Source organism: Neoarthrinium moseri (assembly GCF_022829205.1).
Source record: "Neoarthrinium moseri strain CBS 164.80 chromosome Unknown scaffold13_Wmoseri_CBS_16480, whole genome shotgun sequence".
Lineage (NCBI taxonomy): Eukaryota > Fungi > Ascomycota > Sordariomycetes > Amphisphaeriales > Apiosporaceae > Neoarthrinium > Neoarthrinium moseri.
In genome coordinates, this window is record NW_026055127.1 from 111198 (window position 1) to 128633 (window position 17436).

General features: G+C 53.9%; 8 protein-coding genes across 8 annotated transcripts; 2 read left to right on the forward strand and 6 right to left on the reverse strand.

The window, feature by feature from the left end:
* Positions 1-66: 66 nt before the first annotated feature.
* JN550_004637 (uncharacterized protein) lies at positions 67-1440 on the reverse strand (the record flags this gene model as incomplete). Its single annotated transcript, XM_049316174.1, has 2 exons — positions 67-1020; positions 1093-1440. 2 exons carry the CDS (start codon positions 1438-1440, stop codon positions 67-69), a joined length of 1302 nt encoding a protein of 433 aa, XP_049173258.1.
* Positions 1441-2886: 1446 nt separating this feature from the next.
* JN550_004638 (uncharacterized protein) lies at positions 2887-3167 on the forward strand (the record flags this gene model as incomplete). The annotated part of the gene is made up of 2 exons (XM_049316176.1): positions 2887-3030; positions 3096-3167. The coding sequence occupies 2 exons, from the start codon at positions 2887-2889 to the stop codon at positions 3165-3167; spliced, it is 216 nt and encodes a 71-aa protein (XP_049173259.1).
* A 495-nt stretch (positions 3168-3662) lies between these two features.
* On the reverse strand, positions 3663-4983 carry JN550_004639 (uncharacterized protein; the record flags this gene model as incomplete). Its single annotated transcript, XM_049316177.1, has 4 exons — positions 3663-3778; positions 3921-4290; positions 4367-4829; positions 4901-4983. The coding sequence occupies 4 exons, from the start codon at positions 4981-4983 to the stop codon at positions 3663-3665; spliced, it is 1032 nt and encodes a 343-aa protein (XP_049173260.1).
* Positions 4984-6734: 1751 nt separating this feature from the next.
* On the forward strand, positions 6735-8545 carry JN550_004640 (uncharacterized protein; the record flags this gene model as incomplete). Its single annotated transcript, XM_049316178.1, has 4 exons — positions 6735-6940; positions 6997-7422; positions 7473-7582; positions 7707-8545. 4 exons carry the CDS (start codon positions 6735-6737, stop codon positions 8543-8545), a joined length of 1581 nt encoding a protein of 526 aa, XP_049173261.1.
* Positions 8546-8769: 224 nt separating this feature from the next.
* On the reverse strand, positions 8770-10202 carry JN550_004641 (uncharacterized protein; the record flags this gene model as incomplete). Its single annotated transcript, XM_049316179.1, has 2 exons — positions 8770-10012; positions 10072-10202. The coding sequence occupies 2 exons, from the start codon at positions 10200-10202 to the stop codon at positions 8770-8772; spliced, it is 1374 nt and encodes a 457-aa protein (XP_049173262.1).
* Positions 10203-11791: 1589 nt separating this feature from the next.
* JN550_004642 (uncharacterized protein) lies at positions 11792-12515 on the reverse strand (the record flags this gene model as incomplete). Its single annotated transcript, XM_049316180.1, has 3 exons — positions 11792-11926; positions 11994-12272; positions 12336-12515. 3 exons carry the CDS (start codon positions 12513-12515, stop codon positions 11792-11794), a joined length of 594 nt encoding a protein of 197 aa, XP_049173263.1.
* A 992-nt stretch (positions 12516-13507) lies between these two features.
* JN550_004643 (uncharacterized protein) lies at positions 13508-14311 on the reverse strand (the record flags this gene model as incomplete). The annotated part of the gene is made up of 2 exons (XM_049316181.1): positions 13508-14185; positions 14246-14311. 2 exons carry the CDS (start codon positions 14309-14311, stop codon positions 13508-13510), a joined length of 744 nt encoding a protein of 247 aa, XP_049173264.1.
* A 1056-nt stretch (positions 14312-15367) lies between these two features.
* JN550_004644 (uncharacterized protein) lies at positions 15368-17129 on the reverse strand (the record flags this gene model as incomplete). The annotated part of the gene is made up of 4 exons (XM_049316182.1): positions 15368-16376; positions 16469-16763; positions 16816-16943; positions 17008-17129. 4 exons carry the CDS (start codon positions 17127-17129, stop codon positions 15368-15370), a joined length of 1554 nt encoding a protein of 517 aa, XP_049173265.1.
* Positions 17130-17436: the final 307 nt, after the last annotated feature.

A 17436-nucleotide genomic window follows, 5' to 3' on the forward strand; every position in this document is an offset into this window, starting at 1 on the left:
GAACATGGAAGAGACTACTCATTCCAGGTGATACCGGCTCAGGGTGGTTCCTCATAGGCCCAGACCTCATTTGCCCTCTGGAGCCCCCAACCCGGCACTGGCAGCACTCTCTCCGACCTGCAACTCTTCTTCGGGCACACCAACACCCACGCTGCCTGCGACACTGAGCGTACTGAACGCGCGCTCCATGCCGGCGCCCGCCCTGCCACTGGGTTCTCTTCGGCCGCCGGCTATGCCGGTGCCACCGCCCCCGACGCCGGCAGCGCCGCTGACGCTCACACTGGCCGTCGTGCTTACGCTCTCGCTTCGGATCCTGGCGCCACCGGTGCTTCGCTGTGAGGCATCGCTCTCGCGCCTCTCCCGTACCATCTTCTCCAGCTCCTTGATGCGTCGCTTGAGGGCGTCATTTTCCCTCTTGGCAGTGTCGAGCTCCTGACGATAATATGCGGTTTCCTCGTATCTCAACGTTGCAGGCATCAGACCAGGAGAAAGTTCTGAGCCCGGTGTGGCAGCCGTACTGTGGGGAGTCGAGGTGGGATGGCTGCGGGGGAAGTAGCCAGGACCGGAGCCATGTTCCGCGTAGGGAAAGCCATGAGACTGGGAGTATGAACCAGAACCGGTAGGGTGCGGCGAGCGGTTTCGAGACCTGCTGGCGCTGCGGTGAGAAGTGGTGCTATTCTGTCGTGACATGGACATGCTGCCTCGAGGATTACGTGCGGCCTCCAATACCGACCCAGCATTTCCTGACGGTGGGTGGTTGGTGGCGATGGCGGAAGGTGTTGAGCCTGCGGTGGCGGCCTGGCTGAAACTCCTCGCACTGGTGCTCGAACTGGTTCGGTGGTGTCGACGGTCGGCACTTGTGCTGGGCAGAGGGAAGCCCGGGCCGGAGAGCAGGTGTGTATCTACGAAGGACGACTGCTGGTCTGCGGATGTCGAGGCAGACGCCGAAGAGCCGTTGGATGCAGCGGACGAGTTGTGGGCAGCGCGGAGTGTTTGCAGATCGCGTGTAAGTCGGTTTACCTAGGAGTAAGTTAGCCCGTACTATCGAACCGCCCGGTATCCCTCTCGCCGGGACGCATCGGATCGCCTTACCAGCAACTCCTGCTCGGCCTCTAGCTGATGGTGCAGCTCGGCAGCGGTCAAGGGGCGCGGATGCCTTATAGGGCCGGGGCCGGCTCCGACGCCCGTGTTGTCATGGCCGGGAGCGGGCGGCGGCGGCGGCGGCATGCTTGCTGGGGCGGGCGCGGATGGCAACGACGGGGAAGGAAGAGAGGCGGCGACACTCTGGTGATAGGACTGCTGGTTCGAGGGGAGGATGTTCAGTGCCGGGGCGGAGGAGGGCGGAGGCGGAGCGGCTCCTGGCTGTGCTTGTGACGAGAGGTTGGCCGACGGGCGGCGCGTCGTGGATGGCGACGCTGGAATGGAGTTGATGTCGGGCATGGCTCACGGGCTATCGTACGTTTTCTCGGTCTCGAATGGGCGGTGGATCGCAAGGACGGTCTGGCTGGCGTCTTGGGAAGCCCTCAAACGCGCGCCCGCCCGAAATGGAGGGAGGTCAGGCCACAAGGCGCAGCGTAGCGTGTATGGGTATGGGGTTGCAGGCACTCTAGTTTCAAGTACGAAGGACAGGCAGACACAGGACGTTTGGGGAAGCAGGCGCAGTGAGGTGCAAGGAGCGACTCTTTGTTGCAGAAGTCCAATCTATCTGGGTATCGTCGCAGAAAGGCGATGGTCGCGGCTGTCTGTCTGGAATGGGTGAATGAATGAACGAATGAACGAATGAACGAATGAATGAATGGCACCCCGCGTCGAAGGGAGCCCGTGTTTCACGGGCGACAGACGAGGTCGCGTTTAGTGGTCGCATCGTTGGCCCCAGGCTGGCTGGCTCGACTGGCCGACAGCTGCCTGCCCCAAGGAGTCCAGTGCTAGCTAGGTAACCTTGGGCCTGCTTGGGTACCTACATAACTATACCTAGGTCATTTGGGTACTACAAGGGGTAGGTCCACGCCAGCTGCAGATGCTTTGGGACTTCCATTGGACCAGCACCTCTCGACAAAGAATAGCGGCCGTTCACCGGCCACCACTCGCTGGCAGTTTCTGTTGGCTCTGGCGCTGCGTAGGGGGACACCGAACCTGGAAGCAACTATCCGGGCGACTATCAGGGCAACTTTGGCGAAGTCTGGCTCGAGCACTGATCCATGGATAACGATGGGGTCGACCCGGTGCGCGGTGGCCGCCCTTTCAGCCTTACACGATTCCTTCTTTACCTAAAGAAGCTGTTAGACTCCCGCGGCGGCTTGGTGACCTAGGCACTGTACATTGTGTACATAGGAGGCTCGGGGACTTGCAGCGCCCACGCCCGGCCAAAGAGCTCCGCGAAGGCCCCCCAAAGCCCCCACATGAGCTATAGTTACCTTTGGGGCGGCGGGCGCCTGCAGGGCTGCAGCGTGCCCCGCCGCGGTAGGTGAGCATCCATGTAGCTCCTATCCACGGCCTCTTGTCCCGCCGTTGCTATCCCCTATCGCCAAATCGCGATCATATGACGTAGGAATTCGTTAATATGGGCCATGACTTCATCAAGCCGCGTTCTGATGTCAATTGGCAATCCTGACAGCAGCCGCTGTGACAGAGGGGCAGGCCAGTGTCAGATGAATAAGCAGCTGCCGGAGAGGGGCTCGTCTGTGACTTTCGATACAAATACTTGGTCCTCAGAGCTTCCCGTCCCCTAATAGTCGTACCAACATCACCAAACGAATCACGACTAATCTTCAACTACACAAGTATGTTAACCACCTCACAGGTGCCCCGAGATGTGTTACGATTTCGATTACTGACTCTGTGAATCTACAGCAAACGTCCCTCAACCCACAAAACACACAACACAACATGTCTTCCTCCAACCAAGGCCGCCAGTCCCCTCCCCCGGAGCAGCAGTCGGGCCCTCAGCTCAAGGACACCCCCGGATCCGGTAAGGGAGTCGAGGACGTCAACTCGGGCGATAAGAAGCAAGAGCAGCAAGATCAGCTGAAGGTATGGATGTCCCGGACCCAAGGAGTCTGCGCAGCGCACGAATTGCTGACACTTACTGGAAACAGAACCTCTCGTCAAACCCCAAGGGCGTTCTAGACGATGCCGTCGAGGCCAAGTTCGCCAAGACGGCCAAATAAACGTCCAGACTGTACATAACACGGGCGATATGAAACTATTACGATGGAATGACATTACCCACATGTATGAATAGAACCGGACACAGGCAAGGGGAGGATCCTAGATCCCTCCAATGGAATGAATTGAATTGAAGCAAAGCCAAATATTTTGATTTAATGTGCCTGCCATTAGTATATAATTATCATTGTCGCCTACCATAAACGCCAAAAGCTTTGCCGAAAATTTTTTATTAGAACCAGTAACCATGTCTACTTTTTACATCCGTAACATAATCTTGAAATGGGAGCCGTATACTAAAGGTATTGGTAACCTGGCGCGAGTTGCTCTGATTCACGGTCTTCTGTCAGTCAACATAACTCAGCTCACAGTAATTGGAATTGACTTTTAAATGACAAATTTCGTCATTTTAGGGTAACTAAACTACAGGAGTATCATAACGCGTTCATTACTCATCATCCGTCGTTCCAGCGACCTTTCTCCTCCTCTCTTGACCATTATGACTTCTCGGAACCAGGGGCTTTGGAAGGGATAGCATCGCCCGTTGGTGCAATGGGGGTGGATTCTGTGGTTCCGGCCTTGGGACCGGGTTGGGGAACACCAGAAGCGGAAGCTGGGGCAAGGCAGGTCAGCTATCAAATTCTCTGCCAGAGATCCTCCATATGAAAGCTTCTGTTGCAACACCTTCCGAGACGCTGGTTCGGGACCGATGCTTTAACAGGAGCCTTTGTTGCATCCGCACTTTCCAGCCTCACACTTGCACTGAGCCTTATCGCCAGAGCAGTCGCAAGTTTGAACGTTTTGCTTGGCTTTGGCACAGCTGCCGCAGGCACACTTGCCTTCTGAACAGCCGCAAACCTTGCTCTGGCCGTTGCAGCCGCACGTTTGGGTGCCGTCTTGTGTGGTAGTAGGGGTGTACTCACTGGCGCCGTCGAGGCCGGCAGACTTCTCCTGCTCCTTCTCCTTGCCGAAGACGCGCTCAAGCCCAGATGCCTTGTATGCGCTTCCACCGTGCTCGTCCTTCTTCAGCTCTGCCAGGCGGCGGGCCTCAGCGTGGATGTCCTGGACCTGGCGCTGGCCCTGAGTGTAAAAGTTGACCAGCTTCTTGCCGGTAGGGGTGTTAGTCTGCAGAGAGTAGCAGTCAGTAAACATGGCTCGGATGGTGGGTAGTTGGGAATAAATGCAATGGGGGGACACATACCGCCTTCTCGAAGTAGGAGCTGAGTCCGCCGAACATGGTGCCGGCGCGCTGGGTGATGCCATACGACTGGTCGGCGGCCTTGGCCCTGTCGGTGGCGTGGTACTTGCTGTCCAGGCCCTGCAGGGTGGTGACGAAGCGATTTGTCACGCCGTGCTTCTGGTCCAGCTCAATGGCGCGTTGCAGAGCGACGTCGCCAACTACGTAGCCATGGGCAAGATACTCGGCGAGGATGCGGCTGCGGGGCTTCTCCTCCTGGGTGATCTCATCAGAGTCTCGCTCGGCGTTGGTAGTAGGGCCGGTGTCTTCCGAGTCATGCTCGGGCGTGACAGTGATCTGGTTGCCGGAAAGCTGGGTGTTGTTCAACAGCTGAGCTGTCTTGGCGGCTGTCTCCTTCTCGAAGACGACAGTGGCCTCCTTGGTGTTGTCGGCAGCGCTGGTGACCTTGAGATCTGTGATCTTGCCGCTTCAAACCCTGTTAGTACGGGCTAAACTTGGGCGACTGCATGGGACAGGGTGGGTGGGGTCAAAACATACCAGAAGCTGAAGAAGTCCTTGATCTCCTTGTCATCGGTGCTAGCCGAGATGTTCTTGACGTGGACGGTCAAGTTGGGAGCCATGATGAGAGCGGGGGGTGGTGGTGGTGGTGGTGGTGCTTGGAGCGATTGCGGGGTATACAGAGTAGGTTGCTTGTGGGATGGCAGTGTAGACGGACGATGGAGTCTGTCTGTCTGTGAATGGAATGTGAAGGGTATGGGTGTGTTGGGCAGAGGAACTGGAAAGCTGCGGGACTGGTGGTAGTCACAAGTGTTTTATCTAAGATCAGGGTCCAAATAATGGAAGAAGGGAGGCCTGCCCGCTTGGTGGAATGGAATGCCTTGGACACACTCCAGCTTTCCTCCTGACGCGTTTTCTCTGGGGCCCTGCCTGGGTCCAGCTGCCCAGCTCTCGCCCGCCCGCCTGCCGCCCGCAGTCTCATGCGGTGGGCGGTGGTTGTGGTGGGAAGCTGTGATGCTTGGCGGACCCAGGCCCCAGAAACGAGGGGCAACAAACACGTCATTGCTTGCAAGCTCCTGGCGCCGCAGCTGTGGCGTGGCCATTACGACATGGGGTCTGAGGCTGTGCAGGCCGCCGGCATTCTAGGCCAATCTGCATTCGCCCTCAGAATCGAGTCTCGCCGGTGCTTTTCAGAAGCAAATTTGTTTACTTGCACTGCATGTGACGCCGAGATGGACTTCGATTGCTTTCCATCCCGATTCGTGTCATCGCGTTGGCGATGGTTGCGAATTGTGTCGGACATTGTAGACGCCAGCGTTGCTGTACGTTTTCCCACAAAGCGAACTAGCACCGATGCTGCGAGACTAGTCTTCCACCTAATGCCAAGAAAGCTGCATCTCGCTGTCAGGTGCATATTGATAGATGAAGATTGTGTCTTGTTATTTCCTTCTTGTCTCTGTCATCTCCTTTTGCTTGGGTCGGTTCAGCTATGTAACAGGTGGCCTATATCCCATAATTTCAGTGACGGCATACCCTCTACACAGGCCGATGTAGACACGAGTTATCATCGCACACACCGTTATCGCTTATAACAGTTCCATTTTGGTGTTACATGCGTATTTGACCTCGTTCTTTCGCGCGCGCGCGCTGCCAGTAGTCGCCTACCCGGGTTGGTAGTCAGAGTTACACAAGCCTCCTTAGGTTCCCTTCTACGTCCAAGTTGTTTCTAAACGGGTAGTAAAGTATGCCTTTTGCATTCTGCCGTTGATTGTGAGAAATATGTTGCAAATCTACAGCCACAAGTCATCCAGGCAGTGAATTCATAAAGAAAAGTCATACTCTGTGGCGATAAACAACAAGTCTGCATTCCACAACATTACGGCTCTCCTCAGGAATATATACTGCATTTCATTTCAGCGTCTGCTATTTTTGACCTGAACCATTCCACCCTAGCCTACCTGGCGCTGAAAAGTGGGCAAATGTGGTTTGTGCCTTTCCTTATCGAGGTGGGAGCTGGGTGATAAACAAATGCATCCAAGTGCAAGCTGTGCAACCTGTGCAGTACAGACGAATGGGAATCCTAGCTGCTTGTCTGGTTCACTTAGTGCTTACTTTATGGATCCTCCTGGAGCCACGACCCTACAATAGTGCGAGCGGGCCAATCAGGTGAGTTCCAATTTACTGGAAATTGTTCAAGCGGTTTCGACCCTTGCTTGCTGCAATTGAGTCGACGTTAGTAACCAACAGAATACACCCCACCAGGGGACCATCGGATTCAGCTTACTGACATTCATATATAAAATACATATCGTATCTACCGACTTACCGACCTTCGTCTCTGCGGAAGTTATGCTTTTCAGCTTTCGCCTTCATCATGGCTTTATCTGAAGTGCTCAGGGGCAGCCTTGATGGCTTCACCTTGTCTCTTATTCTGGCTCTGTCCGTGGCCGCCCTCTTTTGGCGCCTGTTCGCTCTTCGCCTGGACCCAAGGGAGCCGGCCGCTCTCAAACCCGATGTCCCAGTCATTGGGCACATCATCGGGATGCTGAAGGAGTCTCATCGATATTGGGCCATATTGTAGTATGTCTTACGAAAAGCGGGTTTTGCGGGCATACAGGAGACTTACTATCGACCAGCAAGCAGAACCCTATGCCGGCATGCACGCTGCCCATGCTGAACGGGAAGATGTACATCATCAACTCTCCCGAACTCGTCAGTGCGGCATTCAAAGCCCGCACCTTGAGCTTCGACCCGTACCTGATCAAGACGCTCAAGCACATGATCCCCATCTCCAACAAGGCCATGGACATGTTCGCGAAAGACGACTTCTTCCACCCCTGGGTCAACATCGTCTACAGCAAGATGACCGGAACGGATCTGCTCAAGATGAATGTCAATGCGCTGACAGATATCTACAACAACATTAACAATCTGCCGCAGAACATGGAAATCGAGGACACATTCATCTGGTGGAGACACCTTCTCACCGTAGCGACGATAACAACGCTTCTAGGACGGGATAATCCGTGGAAGAAGGATCGATCCATGGTAGCGAAATTCTGGTAGGTCAACTATATGGCACAAAATCAGATGGCATCTTAACGGGGATAAGGGAATACGAGACTTCCGTCCACCACTTTGTGGTTGGCCCAGCTCCGCGCGTGACAGCACCCGCAGCATACAGAGCGCGCGCTGAGATGCACAAGGCTCTCATGCAATGTAGTATGTATTCCTGCGGTCTCCGCGCTGTTTTCTTCAACTCGCTTATGCTGACAACTTTCAACAGGGTTTCTATGGCGGCTCCTCTTTCGACCCAACAGCCCATCAATGTACTGACCGAGAGCAGACTTCGAGACTCGAGGCTATGAAGCGCCAGACACATCCGGAATGATCAAGACCACCAGCAAAGTCGAAGAGGAACACGGTTGGAGCACCTCAGACAAGGCCGCCATGGCGATCGGCATCCTTCAGGGTTCTGTGAACAACACCGTCCCGATATCGTACTGGTACTTTATGCACATCGTCAGCAACCCGAAGCTGGTCAAGAAGCTGCGCGTGGAGGCCGAGCGCCTCGTCACGGCGGGCAAGACGCTGCCCAACGGCAAGCGCGAGATGCTGGTCGACATCCGCGGGCTCGAGGAGCGCGCGCCGCTGCTGGTGGCGGCGTTCCGCGAGAACCAGCGCGTCGTCGGCGTCGGCGTCATCAACCGCTGGGTCCTGGACGACACGGTGCTATCGGACGGGCAGCGCAGCTACCTGCTCAAGAAGGACACGCCGCTGCTGATGTCGAGCATGGTCAACCACACGCTGGAGGCGCACTGGGGCGCCAGCGTGGACGAGTTCGACGCGGAGCGCTTCCTGCGGACGGACCCGCGGACCGGGGCCGAGAGGGAGTTCCACGGCGACGCCCCGGTGCCCAGGGGCGCCTTCATCCCGTTCGGCGGCGGCAAGCACCTGTGTCCCGGGCGCAGCTTTGCCAGTGCCGAGAACTGGGGCACGATGATCGCATTCCTCCTGGGATTCGACATCACGACGCCACAGGGCACGCCCCTGGTCGTGCCGGAACGGACGATGCCATTGCCGACGCATGGAACTGGACGGCCAGTGGCGGGCTCAGACCTGAGCTCGTCCTTCCGCAGAAGGAAGGGATGGGAGAACGTGGTCTGGAAGGTTGCCGAATTATAGGTCGCATCGAAGCAAGGCTTGCGCCTCAGCGAAAATGGATGTATTTGCAAAACCCAAGCAAATCATGCCTTTTAAGGTCGATTTGGCTTCATAGAATCAAATATGAGTAGGTATATTGCTCCTATTGTATCTACCTCTTAACGCCATGCTGAAAAAGCACATACTCTTCACTTCCGCATCTCTGAGCAGGCCTAGTTGACGCTACTGGTTTGTGGTTGCCGGAATCAGTCGAGCTCCACGCTGGCCAGTGCCTCAGCTATGAATTCTTCAGAGCCCGAGGCCGAGGCTGAACTGCCTGCGTACTCGGACTTTGGAGAGTCAGGTACCGACTCCTTCGGGTCGATGCTGGCCCAATCTGATGATTCGTCCGGCTCGCTTCTGCCCCCGTCGCTATCACTCTCCGGGGGAGTTTGAAGACCACTGATCCCGCATGCGCCTAGGTTCCGCTTCAGCATGCACATTTCAACCGTGATACCCGGACCGAATGCGCAGCCAACCACGTAATCTCTCACACGGCCACCTACTGCGATCGCATCCATGTCTTTGGACCGTAATCGATCCATGACGCTGAAAATCGTGGCAGAGCTGGAATTGCCGTGGTTGATGTAGGTATCGTAGCTGGCACGCATGTGCTCAGGGCTTATGGACATGGACTTCTCGGCACCCGTCAAGATGGTCGCACCTCCAGGGTGCATGGCCCAGTCGAAGTCGGCAGCTTCCTGGTACTCAGGCCCCATGTCTGGTACATCGCGCATGAGCTCTGCAAAGGTCGGCACAAGAACGCCTGCCGCCAGTCTTGGCACGCGGGGAGATAGGACCACCTTCCAACCCACTGGATCTACATCGAATCCCAAGTCCTCCTCGGAATTGGGTATAACCTTGTGCTCCCAGCCAAGAAGATCATAGACGGGCGGTGCTGTTGGCTTGCCAATACCGTTGCTGAGCACCACTGCGCTACCGCAGTCTGAGAATAAGCATACCCCTATGCGCGTCTCTTGTAATTCGTTGATGCTGTTAAGCTCGCTGCGCACCATGGTGGTGCTGACTTCGAGCGCGACACACAGGATCCTGGCCGGTTTCCGCCTTGCAGTGTGGCCCAAGGCCAGATTTGCCGCTGTGCGCAGAGTCGCCAGGCCCCCACTGCATCCGACACCGTGTAACAGGACTTTCTCAACCTGGTGTGTGATGCCGAGTGCCTTCACCACGAAGTGGTCGAACCCCGGGTTTGCGCTGTCTGTGCAAGTGGTCGCAACCACATGCGTGATCTCGGAGAGGTCTACGCCAGCCTCGGCGATGGCTTTCCTCGACGCGTCCACGGCCAATGGCACCCCGTCGGACATGAATGTGCGGTGAAGCTCGGCGATGGAGGGGGCTTGGTCGGCATTGACGAGCGGGTGCGTGGATGTGCCGATCGAGGCTCGTGTGTCGATTCCCGTGTACCGGTTGATAGAGAGGACTTTCTTCATGCTTGAGTATGCCATCAGTCAGCGCACGCGACAGAACGTGAGTGTTGAGACAGAGCTTACGCCGGACTATCTGGATAGTACTTCTCAGCCAGGGCATCGACCTCGTTGGGCTTCAGCCCATATGGGGGGTACTGTGACGCCACCCCGAGAATGGAGAGACCCAGCTCCCCAAAGCTGTTCGTTGATGCCATCGCGGCTGTATCTCGATCTGACCAGCGCTCTGTATCCAGCAGATGACTTCGTTGCGGGTGTAGGGTACCGGCTCTTACTCAGCCCTCTTGTTGAACAGCTTCGCCAACCTTTGACGCTTGGGAGGCTCTGATTTCCCGACGAGAGCTGATCAAAGTTGCACGATATCGCTGGAGTACCGGTATATATAAAGTTGAGACACGTCAAAATGCCTTGGCACGTGTATCGTGGGGTGTAGCCGAAAGAAACACTGTCCGTTCTAGGTAATCGACGAATTGACTTTGGGTTCACGACATGTACTCTAACAGAAGATGAGGGCGCGAGCAAGAGAGATCGACAAGGACTACCGGGCCGCAAGAAGATGACAATAAAGTGGAATAGGAAAACGAAGGAGGACAAGAGAGGGCAGTGAGGCCCCTCGTGGCAACAAGATTCCCGGTGTGGGAAACTGAGCGTATCCTACCTAGCCGAGCTGCAGCTCACCGCACTAGAACAGCAAGCAGTAAGAGCGCTGCTAGATGCGTTACAAGTGCCGTCATTCCGACGAGTCGAGGGCCTCATTGGCCGACGGGCTGGGCTTCCAGTCTCAAAACGTCAGCACAGAGGTCGGTCCGGGCGTGGCGCCAGCGCAATCGCTCCCGCTGTCCGACCCAGGCGTGCCAGGTGAAGCAAGATGGGATGAGGTTGAGTCGCGCTTGAAACCAAGGTGTGTGATCGTCCGAGATAGGCGGCCCGCGGACGGCGGGGAGGTTACCAAGACGGGGGCTTCGCAGCGAGGCCCCGCCAATCCCATGAAAGCTCCCAGAGCTTGGGAGCCCACTACCTGGCTACCGTGCCAGGGTAGCTGAGCCTAGGCCCCGCTGAGCGGCTCCAAGGGCTCCCAGGGCTCCAGATCCCCTGTCCTGCGTGTTCTGAGTTCCCCGCCCTATTCCCTCTCTGGCATCTGCAGTCCAAGTGGGAAGCCTCACCACCGAAAAAGGCTGTCTCGACTAGAGTATCTTGTATAGTGTAGGGACTCTGCTTCATTTTACCCCAAGTTCTTGCCTGTCTATCCGTTAGCTCGCACTGGCCACAGCCTCTTCTGTTCCTGTAAAGCTCCTTGCTACCATATCTCTGCAGGCCAGGAGCAATATGGCAGTGTGACCGTGTCGCCTAGAATGATGATTCACCATTATCATTGCCCTGATTTGGCGCGTGTAGGTAATCAACGGCACGACCAGGACGTAACACACACGTCGGTCACGGTTGCGTAGCCATGACACTGGGAGCTAAGCCCGACATCTCGCCGCGCCTGTACGTAAGCAAGCCTCGGTACCTGCAGGAATTACCCAAAATGGACAGTGAGAAACGCGCGAAGTGGATCCGTCTTCCCAAGTAGTTCTGCCCAATATAACGACACGTGCTCCACGATCATGGCAACTTACGTGTGCTGGATAATACGAGGCAGCAGGAATATGGTTTAGACTCAATTCAACATTTTCAAGTCATGTATCGTGTACATGTTTTATGGCGGAATCCTGTCCCTTTCTCACAAGACAGAACAGTCGACTTTCGCAATCTCCGAGGAGCTATCCTCAGTCCATAGCGTACCTCAAGAGCACTTTTTCCCACACACATGCTTCCACTTGCCAATGCAAGTATTCAACGAGTGGTTCAGAGTACCAACAAAGCGGTCAAAGTCGTACGGTGCGACATCAACAGTGTTGATCAAGAATGCCGATAGGTCCTAGTGGAAAGGTCAATGACTGTGCCTACAGAGGCTGGCACTAAAACATCGAGGCGCAAGGACTCACGTCAATGGTCTCTTGGACCTTTCGGAGCACGTCGTACGTTGGCTTGCCTATCTTTGGCTGTGCATGGGATCGGTCTTCGTGGCCATTGGCTGATATGTTGAAAGTGTCTGCACCCTCGGACAGGAGGTCGAAAAGGCGGATGTGCGAACGTGAGAAGTTGACGTATGCCTTGTGCGTCTCGTGCGCTTGCTTGTTTGGACCATAGGGTTCCGTTCCTTCAAGAGACGAGCCAACCGCCTTGCCTTTCTCCACTGCCGCCTCGAGTCCCTTGATGCATTCCTATCAAAAGGCAACAATATTAGCCTCTTGACGAAATGCGTGTATATTGGGTGTCAAACGCACGTATAGAGGGCCCTTCTTGATCACGAACAGCCGTGATGTCTCGCAGTTCACCTCTCTCGCAGATTTGTGCAGCTTAATAGCATCTTCTTCGAAACTTTTGATGGTGGTGATGATGTCCGCAGGTTGAGATGCAGCATGTGCTGCTCCCAGGAATAAAAGGAGCGTTCCCAGAAGTCTCATGATACCTTCGTCGCGGTTAACTGCTCTGGTGGGCTGTGAGTTCGGGAGGTGGGAAGTTGAAGGTGAGTCGAGCAGGACTGTCTGCTATGATATGTTGCTGTAATGGACAACTCCAGCTTCTCAGACCAGCTCTATAACCGGGTTTAAATATATGGCCATCTTGACTTTGGCTAACTATCTGCAAAGGGAGACATTTGCAGGAATTCTGTGCACTCAGCCATATGCCCATGCCAAAGCGTAGAGTTGCATTCCACGGTCCGATGTAACTCAATTGCATTGAGGTTCGTGGAAATTCTGCATGTAGCTCCTAGTAAAGCAATGCTAGTATTGACTAGAGGGAAACCCCGCTCAAGACTAAAGAGGTTCACGTAAATCTCAGCCGTGACTCCCCCTTTTGACTTGGCCGGTATTCAGCAACACTTACATTGATTGAACCAGTCTACGGACTACAAACTTGAGATTTCGGATCCGGGCCGCAATATCCTACAGTCAGCATTGACAAGAATGAATCGATTTGACGACTTCTTTTCCGCCAGCGTCTGGAAAGCTGTACGACTCTGAGACTTAAAAACATGGTAGCGCCTCTGGGGCCCAAAATGTGTCACACTTCCGTAGCAGGCACTGGTAGCAAGCGGCTATTCTCCACACGTTGCTAATGCAGGTACTGTAAGCCTCGTCTCAACAAAGGCTATAACATGCTCAGGTCTGCAGTCATCGTAAGTAGCTGGGTCTTCGGGCTGCTATTTTTCTGATCTCTTCTCAACAAACACAAAACAGACTAGAGCACCTCGTATTGTGTTTTCAGGATAAAGTGGCAAAATGACAGCCCAAACAATGAGGGCTGCTTTGGGGCATTAATTCAACCGCGTGCATGAGCACATTCCATGGTATGACTGTAATTGTCTCATTCAGTGTATGTGGCATCCATCGGGGTGTTTTCAAGTCACCGACTATGCTAACCCTCCTTCGCTATTCCCCATGACATTCCCTTTTCAGCACTGGATGACCGGAACGTTTCCAGGAGCGTTGTATGCCTTGCCCCCGTTGTCGGGCTGTCCCTGAGCACCGTAGATGTTGATCAGGATGCTCGGGTCGTCCTGCTTGTATGCACCGGGGAAGCTAACAGTCGAGCTCGGGCTGAAGCTCCCACTGCCGGTGACCTTGATCTGCGCACAGCTCATGTAGAACTGGGCACCCATCCTGTTCTTGGCCGAATGCAGGGCCAGGATCTCCACACGCATAAGGTATTCGCCGGGCGCGATGCAGGTCGGCATGTTGAAGTTAACCCAGCCGTTGTTGGAGATCATGTTGTCAACGCCCCACTTCTTGCTCCCCGTGTTGAACGTGTCTTCCCAGATCTTGAACCATTTCAGACCTTCCTTGCTCGCCGTAGCCGCGTTGTCAACCTTAGCGAGCCATGCCGTCACGGGGCCCTTGTGGGACTTGGCGATCGGATTGTCAGCGTCGCCTGAGAACTGTGCGCCGCCGATGACGTGCTGGAACCAGGCCCCGACCTTGTCACCAGCTGCTATCGTGATGACTTTGTCGGAGGTGCTACCCGACTTTTGGCAGATGATGTCGGAGCCCGTCACATCGTAGACCGGGTTGTTGTCTCTCGGTGCGCGCAGCCCCACGAGAGAGCCTTGGTCAGCACCGTTGACGGAGACTTTCTAGCTAAGAGTTAGCGGATGTGTGAAATGATATTGAATACGTGCGATGAGACGACGTACTTGGAAGATGCAGTGCGCTTCGGCGGAGAGGCGAAAAGCCAATGCTACTGCCACGGAAAACTTCATCTTGCTGCTTTGCTATGGAGTGAATGACGGTTGACAGGTATTATGGCGAATTGCGGCTCATGAAAGTCTGACCAAAGAATGAAAATGATTGCGAGATGCCTTGTTGATGCTTATATAGATATGGTATTATCTTCTTGGCGTTGGTGTGCACCTCTGGACAGGGGCAAGATGCATGAGTATAGTTCATCTAAGTGCCGGGCAATGTGTAGGAGCCATAGTCAACACGGGAGCTGCACCCTCTACCTGCTTCTCATCGGACGTTTTTCGCTGGTAAGATATTCATTCGGCATCTTCGCGCGTTGCGCCGATAGTTCATGGGACGGGCTGGTCGTAGTCTTTTCAATTTACTCGTGTATACGAGTCTGCCATCAGTGGTTGGTTCGGCCGTTTTGCGGATCTGGATCTAATCAACCGGTAAAGTGCGTTAACGGAGGCAGATATGGAACAGGCATTGCGGACTTCTTCCATGCGGCTCCTGATAGGCCGCATGCTTCCACGCGTGCCCACTTGGGTTGGCGTGTAACCATCATGCTGTCCACTGTTGTGCCGATTGGCTGAGTCGCACACGGTAGCCTTCATCTATGTGTTGTCGGAATCCGGGGTGCATTGTATCACAGCGGCAGGGTTTTGCTGAAATTCCGGTGCCAAGGTGACCTCTTTTGATCATGTGTTGGGCCGATTTAAAGTGACTGCGAGATGGTGTCGATCTTGCTACGGTAAACCGCGGATGTCGGCCAATTTTCCAGCCTGCGGTACTAGGTTCAGAGTTTGCGCACGATCTTGTATTATAGACTCACTTGATCTTGTCATGATTGCGAGAAGTCTTATCTTCACCTTGTAGACGAATAACACATTCAAGTCACAGAGAAGTGGTCCAAAGAGACCAGACCTAGGAAGCTTCTGCAAGGAACTGGAAATTGAGACAGTAAGGACTGATTGCTAAAATGATTCCTAGATTGATATAATCAGATTCCCTGCGAATTTTCCTGCTTGGATACAAGCCAATACATCCAGGACTCGTCTGATGGAGAGAAAGTGCTACTAATATCCTGATATTCATGGCTTCCACCTCCAGGCGGGGTGCTTCCACTCGAGATCCTCGATCTGTTCTTCCGCCAAGGCTCTAAGTTCTTCGTCTACGTTCCTGCCATTTCTCTTTTTATTGTCGTGGTTCATCCAAACCAGAGCCGCGATACTAGATAGGAGTATCAGTGTTGATGCAGCAAAATTGAGACCGTTCCCAATCAAGAAGTCGGGCTTGTCCCAGTCAAGATAGCTCCAAGTGGATATGAGCCCTCCAATGTTGCCAAAGAACATGTTCACCGAGACAGCTACGCTCCGAGACGTGTCGCTGGACACTTGACATGCTGCTTGCGCGTTGGTGAGCGGACCAAGACTAAACGTAGTAGCTGCCACAATGAAGGTAGCGACGTAATGGGCAACGTGATTTCTGGTGGCTAGACAGATGATGAAGCCGAGTATGACAGGGATTGCAGCGATGATAAAGAATATCTGGCGCTTGTCCATTTTCCAGCCCAGATAGGGCAGCAATAGTGTGAATAATGCCCCGAATATATATGGCGGAACGGTCAACAGTTGTTGGTGGATGCTGGTGTAGCCACTAGTTGACGGAAAGATATTCGCAATAATCGTTGGCATGAAGAAAGCCAGGCCTTGCACCGTGATGTTGTCAAGCAAGAACACCCAGGATGTGACAAGCACCACCGGGTTCCAAAAGCCCAGCCAAAGCTTGTTTTTGCTAAAGTTATCAAGGACAGCGACCTGGGCGATGCGTTCTGACTTCACCCTAGCAGTAGCGAGATCTTTCTCATCCTGCGTTAACCACCGAGCAGTCTCGGGCCGGTCGGTGAGAACCGCAAATCCCAGGAGGGAAAGACAGATCGTTATGATTCCCTCAACCAGAAAGATCATTCGCCAGGTGTGTAGTTCACCTATGTTCGACAGACTCGTGATGGCTGAAGCGAGTAAGCCGCCAAAAGCACCAGCAACAGGCGCCATTACGATGAAGGTAGCGACTCTGAATGTGAACTCAGATCTCCGATACCTAGAACAAGGTGAGCTCTATTTCAACTCCCCGGCAGGAAATTCGAGATTGTCGCAGTAAACTGCAGTGTTAAGAATAATGCTTATGCTCACCATCGAGACAGGTAGTAGGTCATTGCGGGCATGACGCCAGATTCGAAGATGCCAAGGAGAAAGCGGACAGCACATGCCTGAGAAAGGTTCTGGACGTATGCGAAAGCCAAGGACATAACTCCAAAGCCCATAGTGAGGAAAGGGATGAACCATCCGGGTCCTATCCACTTGCATGCAAGGCCGCTCGGAATCTCAAATAGAATATAAGAGATGTAAAAGACAGATGCCAACTGGTTGTAGTCATAGATACCCGTCATATTCAGATCTTTCTGGAGCCCGACAATTTTCGCGTTTCCTGTCTAAGCATTAATATCACAACGCAGAAGGAGAACCGTTACTGGACATACCTAGGTTAGCACGATCTATGAAGCAAAACAGGTAGAGTGCCGAGATAATAGGAATGATCATCTTATCGATCTTCTTTCGAAGTCTGGCCTCCGCATCCTCGTCGATAACCACTATAGACGTCCCGTACCTAAACCATACTGTCAGCTGCGACATATCGTCGACTGTTTACGGTGAGCCGCTAAAATTCTTACCGATCGGTGGCCGCGAAGCCTCTTTCAGCAACAGTATGAAGGTCTTTTAGCTCAACTTGGGCTACGCTAGGACTGCCATGTTGATATGAAAGGAGTCTGGGGTCATGATTTTTTATATCCATTTTACGTGGGTGAGGTGCAGGCTCGCGAGTTCAAAAGATAGCTCAAACTTGATCAGTGTCGAGAAAGGATTTTATGTATTGAGACACTTGTAATTGAGTCAATCTCTGTGATTCTGAAAGGAAGTTCACTGGGGTGGTGATCCAATCAGAAGGGGGTGCATGAAAACTTTGTTTGCTCACATAACTAGGAATCAGAGATGCAGGCCTTCAACCTCGTGGATGTCAGAATGAATTGTTCATTGTCATCTCAAATATCCTTTTGATTCACCATCAAAAAGGGCCAGCTCTTCTTTTACCAATATACTTG